Below are 24,622 nucleotides of genomic sequence, written 5' to 3'. Positions count from 1 at the left end.
GGATTTTTCTGGATTAAGAGATGCTGTGAGGATGCAAAGCATCAGGACTAAGTTTCCTTTTCCTGGAAAAAAATGTAGGGATGATGGGCTCAAAAAGGAATTCTACAATGCACAGTAGTCTTGAAAAGTACTCCCTAGCAAAATTAGTAAAATTGCTTCTTAGAAAAGAGACAAGTTTTAGGATAAACACCTTACTATCCTTGGGCTTCTTTTGGTCACCTTCTGACTTCTCACTTTTTTTATTTTCCAGACTCTCTTTTCTACAAAACAATACAATAACAGTTACAAAGCATACCATGTAAAGACAGACAATTTTATGTGAATGATACCGATTCTATGAAAATTTGAAAGCCTTATAATAAAATATTTAAAATATTTTGTACAGCTGCAGGTGTCAGAGCAGTAAAACCTACTGCATTTGAATGCAATGATCCATTTAAAAGATTATGATTTTGAATATAATTCCAGAGGCTAATCCCTAAAACATTCAACACATGATAATTACTCCTTTCTAGAGGGATAAACTGTGCCCTTGGACTCATACAAACAATTTTCATTGACTTCAACAGGCTTGCACTGATTTCAAAAGAAGGTTTTCTACTTGTCTATATAAGGCTTAGAGAACTGATTCCACAGGGAGCTGTGTATTGGCAACAACAGATAAATTCTTGTGCTAATTGCACAATAAATCCTACAGTTGCAATGTTTAAATATCAGTTGGTTTATCATTATATTCTTAATTCACCACAATGACTACCTAACTTTTATCTAAAATCATACTGTTTGTCTACTATTGTAGTGTCTAGACAAACCCTCTTATTTTTTTCCTCAGTCCAGCACATTTTGAAGATGGTAAAGACGTTCATATAAAAAAAATCCTTATGGAAGAATTCATTACTCTTCTCATTCCCTCTCCTGCTTATTCAACATGCCCTTCTATTTTACCTCGCATTCTTTTTCCTTTCTTTTTCTTCAGCTTCTTCTTTCTGAGCTGTATTTAGACTTTCAGCATCTGCCAAGTTATCCACAGCAATGGCCAAGAAGACATTTAGCAAGATATCTATTTCAAATCATTTTAAGGACATTACGCCTTACCATACTCGTGTGGTTTATTATCAGCATAAACACTGACAATGTGAGAGATATAAAACACATGTTCCCAACCTACAGCGTGGAGGTTTGTGATGCTGGAGTGTAGTGCAAATAACACCCATTTAATGGACTAGACTGATACTGGCTGTAAAGTGAACAGAGATCCATTAGGGTCACGGGTTTTAAAATAGCAGAATGCTTGAGGTATTTTTTTAAATAAATGAAATTCAACTTCATGCTAGCCTGAGCAAGTTCAAATATGAAACTGTCTATTATACGTGGAGACTGTGTGGGCATTTTGAAAAATTCATTTTTATAATGCACTGTCTTCCATGTCTACAACAATCTACATCAAATTCAGTTCTTCAGTCTGTACCAGTTAATCGTAAATACTGATACAAATACCATAGAGTACAGAAAACACAATAGTTTTGCCCTTTCATCACCTTCTGACCTTTAAAGAACTTCTGAGAATGGCAGTAGTTTGTTTCTGCATGGGGCCAAGGAAGTATTTCCAGATCACTGAAGGCAGGGAAGGGGAAGGTTCAGGCAGACTTTATCCCAGCTGCATCAGTCTGTGCCCTGGTCCCTGCTGTGCAGAGGATCCCTGGCTGCACTCTCAGCCCATGTCAGAACTCACAGGGGCATAACGGGGCATCACTGCCCCACAGACCAGGCTCCAGCCCTGCATTGTCAGGGATGACAAACAGCAGCACAGTAAGGCCGTGCTCCCACTGAAGGAAGAAAGAAAATATTCTCTGGTTTCTGCCATGGTGGTGGCTGGAGACAGCCTGGAGATCACTGACTTGCACTCCTCAGGGAACGGGGCACAAGGAAAAGTCTCTTTAAAGGACTCAGCACATGCAGAGAGCACTTGCCCATGGCCATTCACCCTCTCCCAGAGGGATCTTGTTTATGTCCCTGGACTACAGCCCCACTCAGGGATGTTTGCAGTGAGCGTAAAGGATACAGTTACCACAGATGAAGAGGATAATGAAATATATACAGACGATCATGCCTGAGGATGATGGACCACCGTAAGCCATGATGCCATCATACATGACAGCATTCCAGTCTTCACCTGTTAGGATCTAAGAAGTAGATATTAGGAGATTAGTAGTAACTCAGCATCAAAAGTGAATAGAGAAACACATTTTCTCTGACCACACAATATAGCTAACCTTCTGTATACATAAAGCAATACCATATTCTTTTCATGCATTGTTTTAAAATTCCCATTTAAATAAACATCTCCTGAAAGCTTGGGTTTAACTCTAATAGATTTCATTTTGTGCTATGCATTTATATCACTGAACTTCAAAGGCAAAAATAATAAAAATTACATTTTATTGAAATTTTATTGATCTCGGCATGCCAAAGTAAAGAGCCCTGGTTTCAGTAATGCCACATTATGTCCATCACTTAAAAATCAAGTCAGTATATATTTTAAGGTTCCTTTTTCTTTTCTTTTTCTTTTTTTTTTCTTTTTTTTTTTTTTTGTTTTAATACTGGCCACAAATCTGTACTATGATAAAAATTCTGAGTATTACAATGCAGGCTATAGGGGCATTTCCTATATTTCTAATTTCTTAAAAATTATCAGTTACAACCTGAGAAAACATGTAATACTGACTCTCCCTCCAAGCAATTAAATGGTTGTTTAAGAAAATTAAATGCATGCCATTTTCTGAAATTCATTTTTGGAGAGCTGAACTTATCCAGCTGATTTTCATTGTTAGTGAGCACCAACAGGTTGGTTGGTCCTGAGTGTCTTCTAAAACTGAAGGAAGCTCCTTTCCTTTGAAAATGAAACAGCCTAAAATCTGAATAAAATCTAACTCAGCTGAATTGGAAAGTAGAGCCTTAACTTTTTATAGGGGCAATATCAGGTCAAATGTGAACACTTTTCCCCATAAGGAAATTTCTCATTAATATCTCCTTATCTTAAAATTAAATGGAAAGATTTTCTGCTTGCTCTGGGAAGCCACCAGATGAGACTTCCACCAAAGAGACAGGAAGTTGACGCCAAGGTGAATTCTGCAACTTTTAACTCTCACCTACAATGTCTGAAAACAAATATTATGGTAATGTACAAAGCCAAATATAAAAATGGTGAGAAAGATGAAACCAAATAGCCTAATTACAGTATCCAAATTGGGAAAAATAAATTCTAAGAAAACATCACAAATTAGTGAAAAGTAAAATCTAAGTATGGCTCTGCCATTTCACAAGTAGCAGACAAGTTTGCCTGAAGATTTTAATAAAACCTGGTCACTAAAGAAATCAATGCTTATTTTTATATTAGAGTGATATGACCCATATGTAAATATGCACTCTTTAAAGGCTTATTATTTTTTCTTGCTTGAGAGCAGCTGAACTTTTACACAGCTAATGAAGTTAAAGAAAATAATTCAATCAAAATAAAAATAACACTCCACCTCTTTTTCTAGCCATGTGTTTGATGGACAAAGGAGATTTAACTCTGTGAAGTAACATGACAGCTATGTTGCATAGATAGATCAAATCAGATATGAAACAAATGGTCCAAATGGTGCAAATTACCAGAGTACTGAATTTAATGAGCAGGATGCTACTTAAAGTAAACTGAATAAATAGTATTCATGATTTTATTTTCAGGCAACATGATCACTTAAACAGTTTTGTTGATCAAAGGTAAAATGTCTCATACGGGATGAAAGAAAGTTACCTGGAATACAGTTAAAAGGGCTTGTGGAAAATTATCGAAGGTGCTCCGTTTTGTTTGAGTTTCATCAAAATTAAATTTGCCTCCAAACAGCTGCATTCCAAGCAACGAGAAGATTATGATGAAGAGGAAAAGCAGAAGCAACAGTGAAGCAATGGACTTCATTGAGTTTAACAAGGATGCTACCAAGTTGCTCAGGGATGCCCAGTGCCTATAAATTAAAATGCGTGTATTAACACACACCAAAAAAACCCCAAACAAAACAGTAAAAGAGCAGTGCATGATGAAGTATTACAAAACAATTGCTGATCACTCTTCAGCTATCCTTAGAATTAGCAGTATCAGATAATCTTACCTGGTTACTTTAAAAATACGCAGGAGACGAACACAGCGAAACACTGAAATTCCAAGGGGTGACATAATTTCCAACTCCACCAAAATGGTTTCAACAATGCCACCACAAACAACGAAGCAATCAAAGCGGTTAAAGAGAGAAACAAAATAAGCCTGTAGGCCCAAGCTGTACATCTTTACTAACATTTCACAGGTGAATAAAGCCAGAAGAACTTTATTTGCGATATCTGGAACAAAATATTAAAGAAAAAAGATTCTGAATTGCCTCATAGATTCCATTTTTATTTTAACATATTAGCACTATACTTTCTATATGAGTTTGCAGCTTTTTGCTTAAAAAGGAAGTACTGCTTTTTTTATGTTGGACTGTAGTTGATGCTTAAGTGGCAAAAGTTATGCAAGGAGGTAAAGCTTCCTGCCAGCTATAAACTATTCATCTTTCCAATCTGTTGTGCAGTTCACGGTTCCTCAGCTCACAGCTTGAGTCCACACTGTAACTTAAGCAACCAGCCCACAGCAAGTTCTGCTGTGCCAGTTCCCACTTCCTCCTCATCTTTCAAGCACGGTTTCATGATAAAAGTACAGGTATTTACAATTTAGCATTGTCAGGTCTGTGTTACTAAGCCGTGTTACAGCTGTGGAAATCAAAGACCACATTCAGTTGTTTCTTGTATCTCCCTTTGGCTGGGCTGAATATCCTTCAGACAGCAAACAACAAAATGGCAAAGTAAAAAGTAGCCACTGATAGAGCACAACTATCCATAGTCAAGACCAGGACAAATAATTTTTGACTGTACCTTGGATCTGGGTCAGCCAGTCAGGTTGATTGTAATGCTCTGATGAGATAGTTAATGTGTTCAAAAAGACCAAGACAATAACAAGCCAATAAAATGTGACAGATTTTACTGCAGCCCTACATTTTCTTCTGTTAAATCGGTTCCAGCGACGCCAGCGTCGACTGAAAGTTCAAATAAAAATAAATTTATTATTATATGGAAAACACATGAACTTAAGGAGAGTTTCTTCTGTGTAGAAAACAGTGCAAGTGTGTATGTGTGAGCAGGTGTATTTTCATAAATATGTGTATAATACTTAATAGCTGTGTAAATCATTACCAGTTGCAGATTAGGGACTGCTAATGTGTTATTCCTTTTTTTCATATTTCCTTATAGATTTCTAAATGTAAACCACAACATTTGGAGACTCAAATTGCCTGTGACATAATTAGATTAAGCTGCATTTAACATTTCATTGAGTAGCAAAATATATCTATCTTTCCAAGGCCCCATACACTTAATAGCAATAAAGAAAAGTCAATGAATCAACTCAGAATTCAAATTAAATTCAGTGTGAAAATGTAAGCTTTGAGTTAAACCACAAAGAGAATTCTGGCAGGATTAAACAGAATAGGAATGCTGAGGTCATCTTTTAGAAACCTACCCTATACCATCCGAAATCTTCCTCAGTAACTCCTAGAGCTTTCTACTGATGTACCCTGAAATTGTGTCAGTGGGCAAATGTCTGTGAAATAAATAAGAGTGACAAGTCGAGGCTCTGCCTAGTTATGGGTTGGATTCACAAGTGAGGATATATCTTTGGACTCATAAAACTAGATTTCTCTGCTTCACTTCTGGGAACTGTGTTCAAGCATTAACTGAGTTTTCTTTATGCACCTTAAATTTGTCCTTGCAATAATGGAAATTAATACTGGTTTAGGTATCAGTACAAAGATGTTTCAAACCTTTGCAGTATTCCAGCCATATAAAGGAAAAATATCCTGTCCTGACCTAAATCAACGTGGTATTCAAGAACATTCTTATCTTGCCAATCCCCTGCTACAAGGGCTGTGCCCACGGCCATCAGCAGGATGGCTCACTCCCTGGGTAGGTTAAACTGACATTTTTTTTACACTTACAGAACATCCTATCATTGAATTCCATGAGACAAGAATAATAATGTTGGGTTATCTCTACTTATAAGATTCACAAGCAGGCTCAAACTGTATAACTGCAAGCTTTCTGAAGCCAATGGGGCCATTTTTTCATTTTCCCCAAAAAGATGTGTAGAACCAGTGACAATAAAGTACAGCTAACTGGTACACATATGAATGTGCATGAATAACATAGGCATATGTAAACAGACCACAGAAATAAAACAAAAATTTAAAAGGAGAATAGCAGAAAGTTTCTCCATTAGATTGCTACAAGTAAAGGCATGCTCCCAAAGATTAACTTGTATTTTGACTTGTAGTGCAGCAGGTAGGCGAGCTTGCAAAGAAAAGCATTTTCTATTTTGATCCAAAGGCATTTTGACATTAAAGTCAAAACAATATCCTTGATAAGTTATGGGCTGACTTACTTTGTGCTCAAACACACAGTACTGACATTGCAGAGTAACATTCCAGAAGCTGGAGCGAGGATCAGCCCAGAAGAGTGAGAACTGGACCGAGATTTTGCATTTACCTTAGAATGTGATTCTAAGGGGAAAATACTGACCTGAACTTGGATTTTGAGATGGTTTGACTAGAAGAAAAGGAAAATACATTTTTAAGAATGGGGAAAAAGTAATTAACAAATTCATTTTCTTTAGAATTTACCATTGGCATTACATATACACAAAACAAACTTCTATCAAAATGCATAATGAATGCCGAAATTCTTTCGTCTGTTATTTATTCTCTGAAATACCATTTCTAAAGCCTTACAAATTTTCTTAGTGAAAGAAAGGAAATCTCCTTTAAAACTCAGTAAATAAACCTTGAATAAACATGCAGAAGCTGCCTGGAAGTCACGAAAATCTGAGCAAATAAATAGTGAACACCTCGGGTTATAGAAATACTCCCATACATTCAGTTATTGTCTAAAACATACATATTCTCCGGGTCATACACAATCTAACAGAAAATATTTGTTTTTACATGTCATTAGAAATTTCCATTATTTTCTTATAATTATATTTTATAAAAGCTTTTAGGAAAAGCAAGTTGAGTTGAATTGTTTAATATCTTTTTAATCTGAGAATTAGAGCCTTAATACTCTAATAATTGGTCTAATATCAAACTCCTGCAAGTGCCATACAACGCTTGACTATTTCAAAGCTCTTTTGGCTAAATAAAGAGTGGGGAAAGAACGACCCTTTGAAATGCTGAGATGGGTACTTGACAACCATCCATGCACTCACCACAAACTCCCACAGCACGCCGGGCTCTCCCCTTCCCCGCTGACGTTCTCCGTGTTCACGGACTCGGTCTCGCTGGTGGGTATGCTCGCTGCGGGGAAACACAACTGCCTTAGACTCAGCACCAAGCAAGGCATTGCCCAGCACGGCATCTCCTGGCCTACAGCAAGAATGCCTCCAGGTCTGCTGAGAGCTTGGAAGATCTGAGGAGTCATAGATGAAGTCAGACACTTCACCAGTCCTCCTCTCCCACCAAAAGGAAGCAAACAGAATTCCGGAGTGAATGGTGGCTTTTGTTTGTTTGTTTGTTTTCAATGATTCTAAGTAATTGCTTACAGTTTACTACAGAATACAAAGTAGAGGAGGTTTGTACAAAGAATATGCTACCCCAGTAAAAAAATTAAGCTGAGATAGATTCTGTGACTTTTCATTTTGAGACATATTCTGCTAACACTTTGGAGGTGCTTTTCAATTGAAGTGCTGTTAACAAGCTCACTGATTCCAAGAAATATCATCAAACTTCTCCTGAAAGTAGGAAGTATCACATCCTGGTCACACTGACCACTCTTTGCTTTTACTGACATTATGAATTATCAAGGCAGGATGCCAGAAAGTAAATGTGCCTGCAAATACTGTGTGAGCAGCAGGCAGGAACACTGGGAATGGGAGAATGGTACTTCAAAGCATGATGAAAATTACTACTAATAAAAGGGGGACAATTACATTTGCCACACAGTGAATTACTATAAATATAGTGAATGATCACTGAGTAGTTAGCAATTGTAGCTAATGGTTTTTAGACAAAACTCATTTTCAGCTGGGTCATCACCATTTATCTTCAAATCAACTGAAATACAGAGGGAGGACACCTTATGTCAGAAGGTGTTAGGAAATGATGAACTGCCAAAGTTCGCAGTAATTCCTAGGGGAGAGCACTGCTTCCATGTCTGCAAAGCAAGCATGAAAGGAAAACCTCAGGAACAAGAAAAGAGTAAATTAATGTTGCTGGTCTATACAATAGAAATACCATATAGTAGGAAACATAAGAGGTGGAAGATGCACTGAAATTACTGTAAAACAGCAAGAACAAAAGAAAAACAGAGCATTCTAAAGGTATTCTGGTGTGTACCTTCCACTGTTTTGATGGTTTGCTTGTTTGGTTGGTTTGGTTTGGTTTGTTGGGAAGGGTTTAAGTCCATGTCTGTGCACTGAGAGTACTGAGGGCAGAAGGGCCACACTGCCAACTTCCAATAGGAAAATCTCACTATTTTGGTAGCCTAAAGGATGATATAAATGAGATTTAAGAATCGGGCCCTGAATTTTCTGATTTGTCTACAAATCAGGTACAAAGTGAGAAGTGCTAGAAACAGTCTCTCTGCACAGCCTCTGTATTGCCTCAACACCGACATGAAGATACAGGGAAGTGGGAAGTGCTGGTTTGGTTTCTGTGCCCATCAATCCCATCCAAGTTGGAGATTGACAGGTTTTTGCAGGCCAGGTGCTCAGCTACCGTTTGCAACAGCTGAGAATCTGTCCCCATAAGCAAGTCACTGTTACATGAAATGTTAAACAAAGTGGCATAACAAAGATCCAAAATGTCCATGCAGGTGTTTGAATAAACAAAGCACTTCAGGCAGTAAGCACAGCAAAACCTTCTTTCACAAGGTTCTTCTGTTCTGATGATCCTTTTAAAATATTACTGTAATTGCTTTATATATTAAACATCTCTGGTTAGCACCTGCAAGTGCCTTAATTCTAATATCATGCTTCCCTTCATAGATCAGTTTTAAAATAATGATTTTTGCTCGTCCTGTAAGAACTTCACAGCTTACAGTCAGACTTCAAAAGGAATTTCATTGAAAAGTGAAGAAAAAAACTTTGATGTTCAAATTCAACTATTAAAATGTCAAAGGGTTAAAGAAAAAAAAACCCACAAAATTATTTCAAACATAGTCTCAGGGCTTCAGAAGTAAGAATTTTGATTTTAAAATGCCATGGTCTTTTGCAATAAATGCAATGTGTTTCCCTGTGTGGTAAAGAACTGAACTGGTTGCCTTGTGCCAGGTGACTTGAATGGTGTTAGAAAACACAGCAGTACAGTCACCTAAGGATGAACATTTCAGCACTTGCAATGAACAACTGCAAAATATGAGTGCAGAAGTCTTGTTTCACATGCTATTAAGAGCTTCCAGGAAAACACAGCTAGGCCTACTTCCACAATTATTGCATATGTGGAGCGTGTCTCACACTTTTATTTCAAATTTATCAACCCTTCCTTCCCCTGAAATAAAACCAGTGCCTAGAATGCAATTCTTCATAAAGTGTCACTCAGTGTCAAAAAAACTACATTTAATGTAGGCAATGCAAATGCATGTAAATGTAAAGTACTGTAATTTTAACTCAAGTCTACCCAGACTTGATGTGTTAGCCCACAGTAAGAAATACCAGCCCCTTTTGAACAGGATTGTGTGAAGAAAAAGAACAAAGAAAAATATCTTTGTCCCTATTGAAGCGAATGTCAGTTCTGCTAATTACTGAATACATCAGAATGTTACTGTGTTTCAGACACCACAGGGCTGTTGCTCCATCTCTATTAGTGACTTGCAGGTGCTGTATTACAAACAGAAAAGGAAAAAAAGAACCAATTCACGTTAGAAACTCAGCTGTCATTATCCTGCAACTTATATGTCAAAATTAAAACTTGACAGAAGCACTGAGAAAGGCACCGTGTGGAAGACCAGCTCCAGCAATGCCAGCAAGTCATCAGGTCTTTAGCCAGAAGAAAACAGCAGCACTGCATGTCCACATCCACTCTGCTAATGCAAGCAACCTGGCAGGTCTCAAAGAGACTCAATTCCATGGCCACAGCTCCATAAGGGCAGGTGGTGTCCATGAGGCAAACACAGCACACAATGAACTTTTGAGAGATTTATCTCAGCACTGTCAGCACTGAGATCTATAAACTGGCACCCCAGTATTCAAAGGAATATTCATAGGCTGATGTCATTGTCACACTGGTGCATGTTGGGCAGCCTTCTGGTTACACATGCTGAAGGAAAAGTGCTGCAGAAGTGGAGTGATCTGCACAGCTCATCATTATTGGCTACAGCAGAGAATCTTTTTCTCCTTTCTTTATTCACCTTTTGCCCTTATTTCACTGGCATTCTTCTGGAAAGATTATCTAGATTTCTAGATCTAATAATCTCTTCAATTAAGGTAACTGGTTTCAAACAAAAGAATGCTTGCATTAGACAATATAAGCAACCCATACAGCATGCAGCTTAATACTTTCCTGAGTGTATAGAAAACAGGTCAAATACATCAACTACCACATTTTGCTTCTGTGGATAAGAATATAACACGAGAAAAACAATCCATTCTATTCACTAGGTACTCTATGGAGTTTTCAGACTTTGGAGCAGAGATTTCAAACTCCACTCCAGGATGTAACATAACTAATGCACAGTGAACAGCAAGCCACTGTCTGTCAGCAGTGATGTGTCCTCGCCAGTTGGAGTTAGAAGAAATAAATTCCATAATCCTGAAATACAACAATTCAGTGTCACTGTAGAATCCAGAAGCAGGCTAAATTACTACCTGAATTACTGAATTGTGGTGTCAAGTATTATTGTTAGAATGTTTTCCTCTAGAATGTATATGATCAAAATTTTAACCTGTTTCAACTTCAACTGTGCATTTTTGATCCATAGGCTGACATCATTGTCACACTGGTGCATGTTGGGCAGCCTTCTGGCTACATGTGCTGAAGGAAAAGTGCTGCAGAAGTGGAGTGATCTGCACAGCTCATCATTATTGGCTACTGCAGAGAATCTTGGCCTTATTTTAAATTGGCAAAATTTTAGATCAGTCATTCAAAAAATGTCATCTTCTGTTTTCTAGTAACAGCCAACAAATTCCTCAAACTCCAAAATTTTCCTAATTCTTTCTCAAATTAGTACATGAATTTTCTGAATCCTTTATACCAAATCTTTGAGATAGTCAAAAAGGAAAACAGAGTGAAAAAAACCACAAACCCCCAAAGTGGCAACATTATCATTGCAAATTCATCTCAAATTTTCCTAAGTCTGCTATATGCCCAGAAAACACTTCAGAAAGAAGTGGCACTATCTCTTCTAACTGTGAAGCTCCTCGGGGTAAATTCACTTTAAGGAGAGTCTGCTTGGAAGATGTTCTGTGTGATAGTGTAGCAAGATATCTTTTTCCATAGTGCAGGTTTAATGTTGTTGTAGATCATTCTTATGGGCTTTCTCTTTTTATAGACAGTCCACGTTAAAGCAATATAAGGTTGGCTGCATAGCAGTGGAAGGACAGCAAAATAACAGGGTTTTGTTACTGTAGCATCACTGAAACAACCACTTGTACCCTGAAGAATGGCACTGTGAACCTTGGGAATGTTGCATATTCTACAGACATGTTGTTTTTAATGGAAACACAGGTAGAGGGAATACAAAGAAAAATATTTGGGGTGGTATTTCTAATCCAGAGACAGTCTAAGTTTGAACTCCTCAAATCAGCATAATCATCTCATGAACTCAGGAAGAAATAAACTTAGGGCATTAATTTGTACTTTGGAAAAGCCCTACTCACAAAAGGTGAGCCTGGCCCTGCAAGGAAGAAGAATCCAAGTCAGTGCCCATGAGTCTGGGGTGCCTTTGACTTGCAAGGTCAGGTACAAGTAGTGAGACAGCAGCCACTGCCAGCAGGTGACAGGAGGTTTTCAGCCAGTGCCAGGCTGCTTCCTGACAGACATCAGAACCTGAACCTCCTCATTTAAGGACTACATTGAAATACACAGTTCAAAGTAAAATTGCAACTGTCTTCTTGCAATTTTGATAGAAAAGCTGGTTTGGCACGTGGAGATGCGTGAGCTATCAGACAATATATGTAACAGTTGCACAAATAATTGCAAGCAGGCTCAGTGTTTGTACAAAATGAGTCCATCAGGTCCTAGCAATTTCTGACTTAGAATTCTGTACTCTCTAAAGTAACTGGATGAGAGATTTCCCCCCCAGTCTGGGCTGCAATAGTGATTGTTAGAAACAGCAAGAAATCCAGTTGGTCATATAACTTAGTTGCAGGTAGGATTAAAACTAGATCTCCTAACTACTGCAACTGTGCTCATGTCAAAACAGGACATTTGCCAGTATTAAAACAGGCAGATTTGAAAATAACCATCATACTCTAAACCTCCTGTCCATCTCCAATGTGGGTGGGGAAAATCGAATAAAACAAATTACAGAAACAAAATCATCAATAATAAGAGGAGATACAGCAAAAGCTTGTTGTGTTTTGTTAGAGTCCACATCATAAGTATCAAAAATAAATAGTAAATATAATCATCATGCTGTTCTAAGCTTACACTATGATGCATTACAAAACTTGTGAAACACTTCTATTAATTTCTTCACACCCAAATTCAAAATACATTTTTGATCTGATTTACCTGACTTCTGAAAAAGAAAACCCATTCTTCAACAAGAACAGCCACAGACAAAGACACTTCAGTGGAAATCTGAATGGTTTGAACACTCTGCTTTAGGGAGGTAGAGCAGCACCTCTATTTCAAACATGCACTTCAACCAGCAGGAAGGTCTGCATGCAAAGGGGTTCCATGCCACAGAGGTTTATGCCTTGGTTATAGAAATGCAAACAATCTGTGCTCCCGAAAGCTACCACATCCAATGGAGTATTGGCACAAAAGAAAGTTCAACTGCAAATCCAAACACGTTTTACCATGTTTATTGGAAGAACGGCCAAAGCAGCTAAGTCTGCTTTTCTTCTTGTCTTCCATTAAGTCAGCCAGTGTAAGCCCTGGGGAAGCACATGTAATCCCAGCAGTGACGCGGGAGGTGGCAGCAGTCGCAACGCAAAAAACAAAAATGTGTCCGTACACACAACACAGGCAAGGTTAGGCAAAACAAACTGAAATCACCGGCAGCACAACTGATCACAGCTAAACCCCTCACCTCTCACGGATCCTCACATTTTGAGCTAAATTCGCAGTGCTTTGAAGGCAATGGGAGTTTTTTCATTGACTTCAGGATAATCAGCTATTAGTTCATAATAAAGACTTCCAACTTTCAGTAACGCATGTTTATAAGTCTAGTAATTTAAAGGTATTCTTTTATTCAACAGCATTGAATACCTGCCCATTATCAGCAACAGCGATGTACAAATACATAGAACCCATAAATAAATGACTTAATGACTTCTCTAGTTAGAAATTTTAAAATGCAGGGGGCAGGGCATTGCAGGAACCTCAACTACAATTTCAAAGGATTATGTGAGAAACTGTTAATCACTGACTTAAGCATCTTTTAAATCTCTACTTTTGCCTGCCACTGAGATCTTCTGTATCCTAAACCCAGAGCTCTTCTACATCATTGGAGAGCACCATGGTGATCTCCCATCACCATAAATCAGCAGTAATCTTGATCACCCAGAGGTTTAGATATTCCAAGAAGGGACATAGTTGCCTAGAAGCCTGAAAAGTATTATTATTCTGACTGTCTTGGGACCCAGCTCTAACTCATGCTGCCAAGATGGCTCAAGAAAAACATCACCAGTATATTTCAACTAAATTTATTTCCTAATAATATCTCGAATGCCAAGAGGTGGAGCAATTCAGTAACCCTTCCTCCTTTACAGGTTGTTGCAACTAATATTAAAAATGAAATACCAAGCCACATATTTAATGACATGTGCATAAATCCAAGGGTGCTAGGAGATTGCCTATTCACTGGAAATTTCCACTGAAAACATAGATGTCTGCCTGAAATTAAATTCTTGGCATTTCTCTTAAAGCTATTTTAATTATTTTCCTTCTATTTTCACTCTGCAAGTCTTCTACAACCTTTAACTTAGCCTAAAATTATGCCTCAGTTAACAGTTTAGACCTAAAAGCTCTTTCAAACTCAACAACTATGCAAAGTATTTTTTTTAATCTGTACAACCCCAAATCTGTTTAAGGAATGTCAGAGCGAATGGGGATTTTTGCAGCCTGTTAATAAACATCCAATTTGAACAGGACAAAAAAGGTTGTTGGAATTTCACCTGTAAACCAAGTCTGTTGGCACCACAGCTGACAACACAGTCATCCAACACCCTGCAAATTCAGCATCACCTACAATTCTGCACAGCAGCCTTGTACAAAGTGTATTTACTCCATAAAGTGTGCCATCTTTTATATCTCAGGCTCAGGATTTTCTACTGGTACTCAAGCCCACAGTTTATGTACTCTTTCCACACATTAGTAGTAATAACTAAGTACAGTGAACTCTGGCTTTTTTGCTCTGTTCTAGATAAAAATTTTATTCGTGTAACACATCTTCCTATAGACATAAATTATTCCTTTTCAGTGATGCTGGGATCAACACCAACACACAGGTTGCCTTCCAGCCTCTCAGAGAATCACTGTCCTTCCAGTCAGTAGCACACGTCCATACTCCCACACTCTGCTTTTATTGTGAACAAAAGGACTAATAAAATTCTGAAACTGAAAACCAAATATTTTTAAAAACCATCTCTGCAATACAGAGATAAGTTTAAAAGTAGATAGCTCAATATCAAACCATGTAATTTTTGTCACTTACTGCACCTGAAAAGTACCATGACTTAAAGGAACAGCTCACAACAAATTAGCAAAACTAGAAGAAAAGCAAGGGTAACAATGTATTATTTCAACACAGAAAATAATACTCCAGGCTGTCTTTGACAAACCATTTGTCCTTATAAATATTCTATGGTATTTAAGTGAAAAAATACCATGGCTATCCAGAGTATAACATTAATAATAAGATGCTATATAACATTAGAATATATACTGAAATTTGGATTTTAATCTTAGACTTAGTATTAAATCAGTAGCCACATCCTGAAGTTGTGTTCTTATTTATGTACAGCTCTAAAACTTCTCATGAGAATTTTAACTACTACTATGCAAACATGACAAAGAGGCTAAAATAACCTCTGCTAAATTATGACATTACAATACTGCTGTTACTAGAATTTTCTGATATATAGAAAACAATTATAACTTTTAAAGTTGCTATAGTATCACGAAATTAACTTATTCTTTTATCTTAGGACTCAGGTTAGAAGCACAAGAGGGTCACTACAGCATAAATTACCTGTCCATAATACCCTACTGTCCAGTAAATACATCATACATGGTATTTCTTAGCGTCAAGTGAAAATCCCACAAGATTTCATTTATTGCACACCCAGTTAAGACAACAAAAAATATATTATATTGCTTTCTGAATTTCAAAAAAGGAAGGCCCAGAATGTAATTTTCCTGCTTTAAAAACAACAAAAAAATTCCTCAGTATTAGCACAAGGTTTTTTCTTGACTGTAGCTTTGGCCATATTTTTAAGCTCTTTATAGCATTGTTATTTCCCTTGCATGCACCCACAGGAAAACACATTCTAAGGATTTACAATGACAGTGGCACATGGCTTCTCTGCACTAACTTTTTCCAGAACACAAATAAAGCAAAGTTTATGTCTCAGTAGTGACTGAATGCAGACGGTGATTTATGCATGGACACCCCAAGCAGAATTTTGTTGTAAGACTCCAAATTATCTTCTGTGACTCAGCATCGCCACGTTAACAGACAACTGCTCTGCCAACCAACACTTCTGCAAACTGGGGAAGGGAAAGCACTGGACAGGCTGGGTTCAGTGCAGGGTAACACCCCCAGGAGTCAAACTGTCCCCATAGAAGTAGAGAGGAAAGATACATACTGTTCCTCTTGCCTTCTTCATCAGCCTCTTCATCATTCTCGGGGTCAATGTCTTCTGCCTGAGTAATCCAGTCTAAATATCCCTTCAGATCTTCTTCAAGCTGTTGCTTTTCACGTAGCTTCTGAAAGTCCCCTCGGGCCTTGGCTTTTTCCCTTTCTTTGGAAAATTCTCTATCAAATGCAGATAAAGCAAAAAAAACCACTGATTGACAAACTCCCCAGCATTTTGATCCAAGTCTTGACATTGCAGATTAACACAGTGACATAGAAAATACACTGAAGATTTGAGTGCTGCTTTGAAAACAAGGTAGAGGTGTAAAGAAGTCATGGCAAATCCCTACCTCATTACATCTCAACTTTCAGAGCTTTTATAATTTAATCAAAAATTAAGCAGTATTTTTGACACTTCTCATAAGGGAAGAGTCCATTCCTCCCATTTAGTTACCTGCTCTTCAATACAGATTTTAAAATTGCTTCTATCTACAAACAGAAACTAACTTGCAATAACGAAGTAATTTCACAGTTAAGTTTCAGTGAAAAGAACATTCTGGTAGCTGGTTCTAAAATCCAGTTCATTGGCCATATCCAAACATACAGCATTCCAGAATTCCACTACTGGGCTCCCCCTTAACTATATCACACACAGACTCCTGAGCTGTTGGAAATCTGGGGGTTTTGCCCTTTTGCTCCCCGCAACACAACCTAGAAGTCCTGTTCTCACAGATCAGAAACAGTTATATAAACTTAATCCTCTATCTCATTGCCCCAATCTCAAGACAATGTATTGGACTGTCTGCCCAGCTTAGTTCATTATTAGGATCAATCCTTGAATTATCTTGCAATGATAATAAAAATAAGGAAATCATGTTCTTTGACAAGGAGATTGGATAAAATGGCCTCCTAAGGTCTTTTTCAACCTGAATTACCCCATAAATCTATGACTCCCTGAATGACACACAAGACAATTACCAAGTATATTCTCCCACCACATCTCTCTCACGTGCCAACATTATTCCAACTTTTAATGGGATCCACAGTTAAAAATAAGTAACCCCCTTTTGCTAGAAGGATCAAACACATTCCAATTTACCTGAGTATCAATATGTAGAATTAGGGGCAGGCAAGTATCTTTTGGACTGTATTCCAAGTACATACAATTCAGTATTCAAAGTTAAGCTTGTTCTAACATATTAATCATTGAATGGTTTGGGCAGGGAGGGACCTCATCTCATTCCACGTTCCTGCAGTGGGCAGGGACACCTTGCACTAGCCCAGGTGGCTCCAAGCCCTGTCCAACCTGGCCTTGGACACTTCCAGGGATGGGGCAGCCACAGATCCTCTGGGCAACCTGTGCCAGGGCCTCACCACCCTCACAGGGAAAAATTTCTTCCCAATATCTGATCTAAACTGCCTTCATTAAGTTTTAAGCTGTTTACCCCTTGTCCTATTGCTAGCTCTGTTAATCTTACACTAGGGTTTAAATTAAGCTTTAAAAATGTAAAAAAGCAATTTCATTTACTATGAATTTGCAACTCTTTATTGAAAAATTTCACCTGAAAATACTCCCTAATTAATACACTTTTAAGGGGAAATTTATTAAAGCAGTCAATAATACCCTTTCTCAAGTGGAAAAAATTAGAAAATTAGCATAAGACAGAAAAATATTTTGAGAAGGTGAAACAATTATCACTTAAAATGTTGTCCTATGAAAACAGAACAGAATAATAGAAAGTCTCCATTTTTCAATATAATATTTCTGTTTGGTGACATACATTATTTATTTAGAACTGCAAGGCATAAACTCTCCAGGGGGTTTCTTATTTATTTTTATTGGCTTTTTAGTCTTTAAACACATCAGAGAAATAATTCAGTGTTTAGAGGACATCAGTAAATTTAAGTGTTAAGCTGTTTACATACAACTATAGAGATGCTGCAGGTCATTTTAATGTTATGTTGCAGAAGCTACACAGCTTTCTGCTGTAAAAGCTAAGAGGCAGGCACTACGTGTTTTACAGCTGAGGACTTAATTCAACAGAGCATTTCAGTTTGGCACATGGGGATCATCCTGTTCCATCTGATAGCACTGTAATGAAGCTGAAGAATGCCAGTGCTTGCTTTGCATTCGCCACCCTTCACCACCCATCCAAGGACAAGGTCCTGCAAGAAGCCCTCTCCTCACAAAAATGCCAGAGAAAGAGAGAGCTCTAAAGATCTCTCTGAAAGATAATTGCTCAAAAAAAAAAAAAAAAAAAGAATAATTTCACAAGTCAATAAGAAACTGTTTGGGTTATGGAATGCTGGGTTTAAGCTTCTCTCAGAGAGAGGATTAGAGACTGTCCTTTACACCTGATTGAGGCAACGCACTCATGACTCACTTCCCACAGGCAATATCTTTGGAAAAAGAGCTATCACAGCATAGTAGGAAATGAGATGTAACAAGCCTTGCTAGCTTTTACTAAGTATTCATGCCTTTTTCATTTAAAGTCCTTCAGGTATTTCTCATTAATTCAAAGGAGATGTGATGCGCGAGGGTGAAGTAAAACAAAAGTTGTTATTATCATATAGAGTGAAGTGAAAGAAATAATTTTTTAATTAATCAGCTGGCAAGGCTGATACTTTGAAGAGTACTTCACTCATGGCTGAACCACTCTTTAACTCTGACTTCACATTAAAAGGGCTGCACACAGAGAATTAAACCTAGTTTTTTATATACACAGCTAATTCTGACCTTTCCCTTTAATACTGCACAGAAGTCAGATGCTGCCTTGTTATAGGTTGCTCCAATTTATCAGAAGGGGGAGATGCAAGGGTGCTTATTTCCACAATATTTTAAAATTTTAGTTTTTATTTTAAACATCTTGCCTGTTTGTAAGGAACTATAACACACAAGAAGACAACTTTCTTCAGGGAGGGAAGAATCTGGCTCTATGGTATTATTTTTCTATCACAGCCACAATGAAGTGACACCCCTCAGACACATGTGGACATACTCCTTTCAGTGAAACGCCATGAATAAGAAAGGAAAATTTAATAGAATTGGAAAGCAATGAGTTTCCTGTTGGCAAAACAAAAGCATCTCTTTTTTTTTGGCCAAGAAATAAGTAATTTGAAAAAGATGATGGGGGTGAGAAGAGTGAGAGATGTTGGCTCTTTAAAGCTTCTGACAAAGACTTTCAGACAAAAAGATAGCCAAATACATAGATAAAGATACATAAACATTGGCTGATGTCCTGGAAGGAGGACTAAGACAGCTGCTTGCGCAGCATTTCATGGCTGTGGAGTGGGTAGGGTGGGTCCAGGGCAGAAAGGAAAAGCTTTTGGCTGTGTAGGCAACATAGGGACTGAAGTGGTCAGACTGGTGGCCTGAACTGGCCTCCCTGTCACCAACTCAGCACTCAGGCCAGCAGCCTCTGAAGCTGACAGGCTCAGGAAACTGCATATTAATTGCAGTAAGTGGACTTAAGCTCTGTAAATACTTGGTTTCACAAATGCCTGTGCTAAGAGCTAACTTTGAAATACATATTTGATTCTGGTTTGATAAAATGACCTGGATCTGACATTTGAAAGTATTTTGGGCAGGGGGTACTGCATCTGCAGCACAGTAGAAACATCACTTGCAAAATAAAGCATTTGATGGAGACTAATTTACATAATCTCATTTACTTTTAGTGATAATTAACCTACTATATAAAACACAGGGTTTATTTCTGTTGCCCAAAAATTCCTTGTCTCCTTGCAGAAAGATGATCTCATTTCTCTGTTCAGGCACAACACCATCATCATCAATGGTTGTTGAGGCAGAAGCATATAAAATGCAGGGCTTGAATTCATGCTTCAATAGTCTGGGGTAATCATGCCAGATTTGTCTTCCTTCAGCAGAGTGAAATAACCCCTGCTGGTATGCATCAGTTGGGAATGGCTTGATGCAACAAGGTGGAAGTGGCAGCAGGGAATGCTTGCTGGGACTCAATTACATCTCCCTGGTTCTCACACCTTAAATAACAGGCAGGGTCATATTAACCAAAAATCCTAAGACAATTTGTTGAAATGCTTTTGCTATACTCTCCCTTCTCTCTGTATATTCACAGATATAGTAACTAGTCACCTATACCAGCCTCCTACCAGCTCAAAGCTTTCCCATGCTAAAGGCCAGAGATATTTCATCAGGGGGCCTGTGCAGCACCACGAGTGTTGCTGAAACTCCTGTGCCTCTCTAGGCACTGATGACATAAAACAAACAGGTGGTTTTGATGTCTGAGTATAAACCAGGACACAAATCCTTCGTTAGCCATATTCCTGCCCTTCTGTGTCACTGCAAATGCAGTGGGAGGGAGAACGAAGCTCCTGCTGTACGGAGCTCACCGCACATAGGGGCTGGTATGTGGAAAGTGTTAAGCTAATTCTATATGTAGAACTGCCACTCAGACATCCCAGACTCTCATTTATTCACAGAGAACAATCCCACAATACCAAAAATGTACTCATAGGAGTACAGTGATGGCCACCAGACCTGCAGGAGTGGTTTCACACAGTGGTAACCATACCAACCAACAAATTAGCAGAATCAAGTCAGAGAATTAAAACTACTTCAAGAGTACAGCTAAGCATGCACAACAGCTCACAGCTGGATGTAAAGTGTAGCAGATGTGGAGCGACATAAAAAAGGTTAAGTGACATCACATCTTTAATTACAGGAGATTTGTATACATCATTGTCATCCCTTCTTCTAGGGGAAAAAAAAGTCACAGGCTGAAGTCTAGAACTACATCTGTAGGACAAAAAAAAAATCCTAGCAGGAATTTTCCTTAAGCAAGGAGCATTGGGCTCTTGATGGGGAAATGCAAACTGGTATTACCTACCCATGGCTATTTCTATGCAATTCATTAGCAATTAACAAAATGTGCATTCAACAGCTCCAGCAGCAGCTCTGTGGAGCAAAGGGCCTGTACAGCCTTACTGTGCCAGAGAGCCCGTGAATGCTACAGGATCATCAGTGGGAACAGCAAGATAGGGAACCATCTGATAGAGTAACAAAACTGAGATCTGATGTTTCAGACCATTATTAATTAAATCTGCATAATAAGATGTGCCCCTTCTCTCCTAGGTCAAGACCCATTTGGCTCAGGACACTGGATTTCTTGGAAGAAGAAGGGGAAGTCCTGAGCACAGGACCAAATGCTGCCATCACCTGACATCGGGATGTGGCCTCTCAACAGAGTTTCTGAAACTGCCATGGTTTGTTTCCCTGCCAGGGGCTCCACCAGCAAGAACCTCACAGGAGTAACCCCTAAGAAACCTTGGTGGGGTGAGTTCAGGCAGGACTGAAATAAAATCAGTCCCCTCCAAGCTCTTATTCAAGAGTGCAGAACTATCCCCACTGATTTTATTGGTTTCTGTCTCAAGCAGGAATTATACAGCTTCTCTGTATACAGCTGAAAATGTTTGCTGATTATTGTTAGTTTATTCAATTGATCAATCAAATATAACATTTCCTTTGTTTTCAGCTCATAACTTCCTGAGATCTACAGCTAGAGTCCCTCTCCTTGTTTTCAATGTATATTCGGTTTATCTATGGGAAGGAGTTAAATTTTCAGCAATAATTTTTATTTTATATTTTTCATTAGGCCTTCCTGCTGCTCTGAAAAGGAACTCTGTCAAAACCAGTTCATTTTCCTTTTGCTGAAAGGGTGTGGATGACAGTTTACTGCCGTTTTCTATTTGGTGCACCATTATTCAAATGCCTTTTCTATGATTTTTTCCATATATACTGTAGACAACAGTTCTTAGGTGTATAAGCTTATGTGCACCAACAGATATTACATTAATTGACAGATATTGCTGCGAGATTAGGGTGGATGAGTACATACCCTTAGCTTTTAGAATCATTATTTACATACATTGCAAATATTACTGGGAGAAAGAAATTGAAAAAATTAACATTCACTTAGTAATCTGCAAGATCACATGTAGGAGGATGTAAGGACATGTCAAATCTTATGACTTGGTGTCCTTTTGCAAGGCAATAAATTCAACTTATAGATTTATTAAAGTGTGTTTGAAAGGTTTTAGTTGTTCCCATGGCTACCCAAAGAAATACTAATGCCTTGAGCGTAAAATGGCACCAGCAAAACCCATCCCCTAATGATAAGGTCTATCTTCAGGAACAGATTATCATGCATCATTAAAAGCCATGCCTCTTGATAAATAAGTTATGAAGTTTTATAATTTATTTCCTCTGTTCACAGCAAACCAGTTTAATACATGCTGAATTACTGACGTGTCTATTTTAACTTTTTTTTTATTTTAACTTTTAACACTTTCAGGACAGATTAAAATCTCCATTCTGATCTTTATTTGATAACTTTCCAACAACCTTAACCTTATAATTTCTAACTTTCAATTTCAGCTCACTCTTTTGCACCAATAGTTATGATATGCTCTGGTCTTGTACACTGGAATATTTGGAGAAGGCCTGACCTGAGCTCCCAGTTTCTGTGCCTAGTATTTCATGCCTTCAGAGAATTCACTTTTAGACTAATGTGAATATTTCTAGCATCTAATACAGAGTAAAAATTATAGTTTTTTGAAAAAGCTGAATTAACTCAAGCCTATGAATTCTCTCCATCCTTGTTATTCAAGGGAATACATAAGAAAAAGTCTCCATAGTCAGCTTCCATGCAGAAATTACAATATTTACCACATGCAGATTCCATACACACATTGTTTCTATTCATTTACACTACTGGTATTAAAAATATGAACTCTATTTTTAAGAATGTCACCTTCTGCAGGCAAGACTGACATGGATCACCAGGAAATACTCACCTTCAGAAAGAGCTAGATGTAAAACAAAGGATCTGCCAAACCATCATTCTCATCCATTTTACAGTATCTTAATACATCAAACATGCAGTGCACAAGAGGCATTACAGAAATACAAAGGGGCAGATGGTCACAGAATAACAAAGGAGTGCAAAGAGAATAACTGAATATTTTAAAACCACAAACAGATCAAAAACAGCAGACAGATTTAAATGTACACAGCATAACCTGATATAAAGGAAGTAACACTTTAATACAGAAAAGGTATTAGGCATTCAGATTCCACTTTCAAAATCTGTATGCAAAGCCATGCTTTCAAGTAAGTTGGCATAATTTTTGCATTCTTGACATTTGATTGGTTTAGTAAAATTTAATTTTCCTGTAGATTTATCATAAGCCAAGTTTCATGTTATGGTTTGAAGAGTATTAAACATACAAGCTAATTTTATTTTTAAATAAAAACAAAAAAAAATTATGTGTTGCATATTCAATGCTTGGCTCAGAATGAAAAATATTACCTTTCTACTAAGAAACACAAAAACATTATTGGATTTTACCAGTACATCAATTTTATCCATAAAATTTAGACCAGGCTAGTAGGTCTAAACAGAAAGTATGGGGAAAATTATTTATATACAACTGTCATATACTGATCAAAATAAATCAGAGTAACAGTATTCCACACTTGCCCTTGTTTGTCAGAGTCTCAAACAAGTATGCCAGGACATTCTCTTCACTTCTGGACCAAACATCAGTTTGCTATGCTAGGTATCTTTCAGGAGTATTCCCTTTGACTTTCTCCTTGCACTTTCAATGTCAGTCCTTGGTGATATTTACATATCACGTGTCTCAGCTCTCTACCGTCATTTTCTTCAGAAAGAAAACAAAAAATGGGAGTTTTAGGAAGGCTCTTTCATGTATTTAGGGCAAACATGGATTCAGACAATTCATCAAGCACGCTGAGCACTCAATTGACCCTGGCTGACACTATGGCAGAAAAATAAATTTAGCAATTAATGGCTTGATGAATTTAAGGAGAGTTCACTTGTCACTGCCATTGCTGTGCACTGAAAATCCAAGGGAAGCCAGTAAGGGTTTTGAGGAGCATCAGAGCTCTGTGGATCACACAAAACCTAGAAATCAGTGGTGATTTCTTGTCTGCAGGAAGGAACCCAAGGACTAGGGGACGCCTCTTCCCGGTATTGGAATGGCACCTAAAAAGCTACTCCATATTCCAACAAATATATGCATCATAATGCTGCAAACTACACACAATATTTTAAATTTATTAAAACAAATGTTAAGCTGATTCATGAGAGTATCTCTGAATTTCCATTACTTCAGGAAAAAAAATTAACGCATGTAACAAAACACCAAATTTGGCGCCATTTTCCCCGTAAATTTCTTTTAAAAAACAGAAAAATCTGAAACCAATAACAATTTGAGGCATGGGAGGAAAAATAAGAATATTTATTATCTGTTACCAGACACCTTCACAGGACAGGAAGAAAACCAATTGGTGCTTGTGATGTTCTTAAGGGCCAGAGAAGGAACTGTGAGAGCCTAATCCTCTAATGACTTCAGTGCGAAGTCCAGTCACACAGCAATGTTAGGTAACAGCATCAAAAGAAGAAATAAATTACACTGTAACTACCCTCATTTATGTGTCCTTCTCCTTCTAATTTCATTTTCCAGCATGGCTAAAGCT

The 24,622-nt window shown here is 37.8% G+C and overlaps 1 protein-coding gene and 1 long non-coding RNA gene across 19 annotated transcripts in view; one reads left to right on the top strand and one right to left on the bottom strand.

Moving 5' to 3' along the window:
- LOC121660901 overlaps positions 1–4,260 on the top strand; it is a 34,623-nt gene extending 30,363 nt beyond the window's left edge. The window contains exon 3 of the long non-coding RNA XR_006014800.1: positions 3,730–4,260. This is a non-coding gene — a long non-coding RNA (uncharacterized LOC121660901). The remainder of the gene's footprint in view (positions 1–3,729) is intronic.
- The window catches only part of CACNA1D (calcium voltage-gated channel subunit alpha1 D), a 171,663-nt gene that overhangs the window by 63,961 nt on the left and 83,080 nt on the right, over positions 1–24,622 (bottom strand). For all 18 annotated transcript variants that reach the window (XM_042020350.1, XM_042020342.1, XM_042020447.1 and 15 more), the window contains exons 9-17: positions 16,094–16,263; positions 7,331–7,418; positions 6,646–6,672; positions 4,948–5,108; positions 4,152–4,377; positions 3,800–4,007; positions 2,063–2,183; positions 946–1,060; positions 191–260 (exon numbers count right to left, since the gene is read on the bottom strand). In XM_042020350.1, coding sequence (XP_041876284.1) covers positions 191–260; positions 946–1,060; positions 2,063–2,183; positions 3,800–4,007; positions 4,152–4,377; positions 4,948–5,108; positions 6,646–6,672; positions 7,331–7,418; positions 16,094–16,263 — 1,186 coding nt within the window. The remainder of the gene's footprint in view (positions 1–190; positions 261–945; positions 1,061–2,062; positions 2,184–3,799; positions 4,008–4,151; positions 4,378–4,947; positions 5,109–6,645; positions 6,673–7,330; positions 7,419–16,093; positions 16,264–24,622) is intronic.

This window comes from Corvus kubaryi, unplaced genomic scaffold, assembly GCF_017639235.1.
Source record: "Corvus kubaryi isolate FWS band 111438036 unplaced genomic scaffold, C.kubaryi_AGA036_p1.0 124, whole genome shotgun sequence".
Lineage (NCBI taxonomy): Eukaryota > Metazoa > Chordata > Aves > Passeriformes > Corvidae > Corvus > Corvus kubaryi.
Note: the sequence above shows the minus strand (reverse complement) of the source record. Positions and strands in the feature narration are given on the sequence as shown.